Source organism: Alligator sinensis, unplaced genomic scaffold, assembly GCF_000455745.1.
Source record: "Alligator sinensis unplaced genomic scaffold, ASM45574v1 scaffold472_2, whole genome shotgun sequence".
NCBI lineage: Eukaryota > Metazoa > Chordata > Crocodylia > Alligatoridae > Alligator > Alligator sinensis.
In genome coordinates this window covers 480,589-484,159 of record NW_005842378.1, presented here as the reverse complement: position 1 = coordinate 484,159, position 3,571 = coordinate 480,589, and the positions used below count along the sequence as shown (strand labels likewise).

General features: G+C 43.3%; 1 protein-coding gene across 7 annotated transcripts in view; it reads left to right on the top strand.

Annotated features, from left to right (window-relative positions):
• Window positions 1-3,571, top strand: part of IDE (insulin degrading enzyme) — a 114,269-nt gene that overhangs the window by 81,729 nt on the left and 28,969 nt on the right. For all 7 annotated transcript variants that reach the window (XM_025210881.1, XM_025210884.1, XM_025210880.1 and 4 more), the window contains 2 exons: window positions 1,385-1,495; window positions 3,107-3,227. In XM_025210881.1, coding sequence (XP_025066666.1) covers window positions 1,385-1,495; window positions 3,107-3,227 — 232 coding nt within the window. The remainder of the gene's footprint in view (window positions 1-1,384; window positions 1,496-3,106; window positions 3,228-3,571) is intronic.

Genomic DNA, 3,571 nt, shown 5'->3' with positions numbered 1-3,571 from the left:
TTGCTCAGCGGGATTTGGGTGGGGCACAGGACGTAGCCAGTGGCTTGTGGGGGGGGGAGGGGCAGAGATGGAGGCAGCTCCTGCAGCTGTGCGCATCCCCAGGGGAGGCATGGAGGGCATGTGCCCCCCTGGATCTGTGCACGGGGTGAGGGTAGGCTGCCACTGCGTGCTCAGGGCCAGGGCTGCTCCAACCTCTTCCTGCTGGCTGCACTTGGGCTGGGTGGGGTGGGCTGCGGTGGCACGGGGAGGGGGCCTATGGCAAATTTGGACGTGGCTCTAGCCCCCCTGCAGATCCCCCTCCCAGTGCTGCCACCGCCCTCTCCACCCCACTCAGCCCTGCCCAGCCTTAGTGCAACCACTGAAAACAGCCCTGGTCCTGAGTGTGCAGCAGCAGCAGCACACCCTCACCCCGATCTGGTGGGGGGTGCATGCCCCCTATGCCTCTCCCAGGGGTGCACACAGCGGCAAGAGCTGCTCCCTTCCCTGTGCCCCCTGGATGAGTCGCCGGCTATGTCCTGCACCCCGCCCTGCTCCGATGGGGCAGTGCTGCCCCTGCCCCACTCCCTTCCTCGACCCGGGGTCTTCGATCTGCCCCCTCACACTTTCCCCACCCCACCCACAGACTTACTGACCAGACGCTGCTCTCCAAGGTGCTGGGCTGCATGTCAGCAATCAGATCAGTATCAGCTGATATGGCTGGTCAATAATTGGCCATCGGTATTGTCCCAAAAAATCTTTATCAATGTACCCCTACTTGTTTCTCACCACATGTACCTTTCATACCATGAAATGGTTGTTTAGCTATTCTGTGTACTTTCTAGATGCTGCTTTTTAATTTAAGTAACTAATATCCATACATTACCTTGAGTGTCCTTATCCAGACTTTGTATTAAGGTATCCATATCTTATTAAATTTGAGACTAATTCGCTGGGATTTGCCCTTACTTTTAGCATTGTAGGTGTCTGTAGTGACTCTACTGTCATGATGTTTGTTTACTATTACGCCAGTAAAATATATCTATTTCTGGGACATTCTCTTTAGAATGAAAAATATAGTGAGTTGTTCAAGCACCCTTTGAGTGGAGCCTGTATACAAATAGTACAAACAGAAAAAGTGCATACAGGCTCCACTCAGCTTCTGTTTAGTAAAGCCACAGTGAATTTTATATTTATCCTTTGCATCTAATACCATTAGTATAAATATAAATATATATTGTCTTCAATGAGATGCTTTTGATTAATAAAATTGATTATAAATTAGAATAAATCAGATTTTTTTTCTGATTCCATTGAACCCATTAATTTTGTCGTGATGTTTAATTTTGTTTAGAAACTGCTCTTTTACCTGTAAAGTTTTAAAGCACCTTATACACTTTTTCCATAGCTTTCTGTAAAAGGTTATAATGACAAGCAGCATATCTTGCTGAAGAAGATTATTGAGAAAATGGCTACCTTTGAGATTGATGAGAAAAGATTTGAAATCATCAAAGAAGCGGTAAGCTGTATGGAAAATGTAACTATTTAAAACTGAGTAAATGGATTAGGAGTGAAGTATCAACATGATTGTGGTTGAGAACAAAATCTTTCGAAGGATGGGATGAAATCCTGGTGCACTGGGCCCATGGAAGCCTGTGGGAGCTTTGTCCTTGACTTCCCTGTGGCCAAGAATTCACCTCAAGCATTTTAAAGGGCATTATACAATTTAATAGATCTGACCCTACAATCTTAATTCAAGTAAAATACAGTGGGAACCTTATTGTTTAACCACAGGCTTTCAACTTGAATTTTATAAAGGGGTAGAACAGTGGTTCTCAGAATTCCACTTTATGCTTACATGTTACAGCAGGGGTGGCCAGTATGCAGCATGTGTGCCACAAGTGTCATGGGCAGCTACTGTGTGTATCACATGAGTCCTGGCACTCGGTAAAGGGAAGTGTTAGAATGGAGGCAGGTGGCTCGGAGCCTCTGGCTGTTTCCAGCAGAGAGGGGGAAGGACACTCCTGTAAGACGAGGTATCGGGTATCACCGCCAGGAGCCACGCTAACTCTTCCCCTGTTCTGAAGCCACAGCTTAATTAAGGCTTTGGACCTATGTTCATCATAGAAGCCTGCAGTAGTTGTTGCGCCAGGGAAGGGTAAACACAGCTCTTGGTGGTGACATCTCTCCTGTAGCACCTGCTCTACTCCAGGTGGTTAGAGTCTATGAGCCCCTCTGCCTCCATTCTGGCTCTCCCAGGATATAAACTCTATCAGGTGTGTCTGGGGGTTGGAGGGTCAGCATGGTACTCAGCGGAGGCTGGGGCTTAACTTGTGAGCACCTGCCAAAAAAAGGTTGGCTACCACTGTGTTACACAGAAGGTCAGTGCTCCAATCTGATCTGTCCATAATGGAAAAGCAGGTCAGAGGGGATATGCAGTCCCATCTGCTGTAGACCACCTGGGGCTTGTAATTCTCAGATTAAGAACCTACAGCAAAGGGTATTCAGTTTGTAAGGTGTACTCAGACTTCTGAAAGTGAGAACTGCATGAATATCAGTGACCTGTTACCCATATTCACAGCATACATTTTACCAAATATTTTTTAGCTTTTTAAGATAGTTATGAGTTCTTAGTTACTTCTAGTAGTCCAATTTCACAATGTAATTATTTGGACTGAACTTATTTAATTCAGAAGAAAGCATTATCATATTGCAGAAGGCTTTAAATATTAATTTTAGATTTACCTATTGGAACATCAGGAAGATTTGGCATAAGAACGCTATGCCAAGGATCGTTATAAAACTAAGAATTGGCACAAAATATTTGACCTCTGACTAAACTAACTGATTAAAATATTGGTTTAGGAGCTATCTGCTATAATAAACTAATAGCAATTGAATTCTGGATGCGATTTTTGTGTTGTTCAAATGAATGGTCATAGTTTAGTTGTTATGATCACAGTTCAACACAGTTGTTAAACTGGTTGAAAAGGCACAAATATAAGATAGCAGTAAACATTGTTTGCTTCTAGAACAGTTTTTTAATTGGTTGGTAACATTAAATTAATTGGTAACATTAAATACAAAATTCAGCTTCTCAGCATATTTAATGGTTCTTTTAATCTTGTAGTATATGCGATCACTTAACAACTTTCGAGCTGAACAGCCTCACCAGCATGCTATGTATTACCTCCGACTATTGATGACAGAAGTTGCTTGGACCAAAGATGAATTAAAAGAAGCTCTAGATGGTAAATGTTTGCAAGTTTTCAACTTTTTCTTTTACCTAACTCATTTTTATTGTCTCTCTAGTGTTCAATATTTCTGTTTTTAGGTGGAGATTTGGTTTATTGTCCAAAAATAATTAAAATTACTGTATTTTATTTTCTGTAATTATGTATTACAGAAATAATTACTGTATTTACTTAAATCTAAGATGAGGTTTTTTCCCCCCCAGTTAGCAAGGAGGAAAACATCTCTTGTCTCAGATTTGCGTACAAAGTGGAGGTGGGGACAGGCAGCTGCTGTGTCTCTGACTCTGGCCCTGAAACTAGATCAGGGCTAGAGGCAGACCCACAGCAGCCTCCTGTCCCCC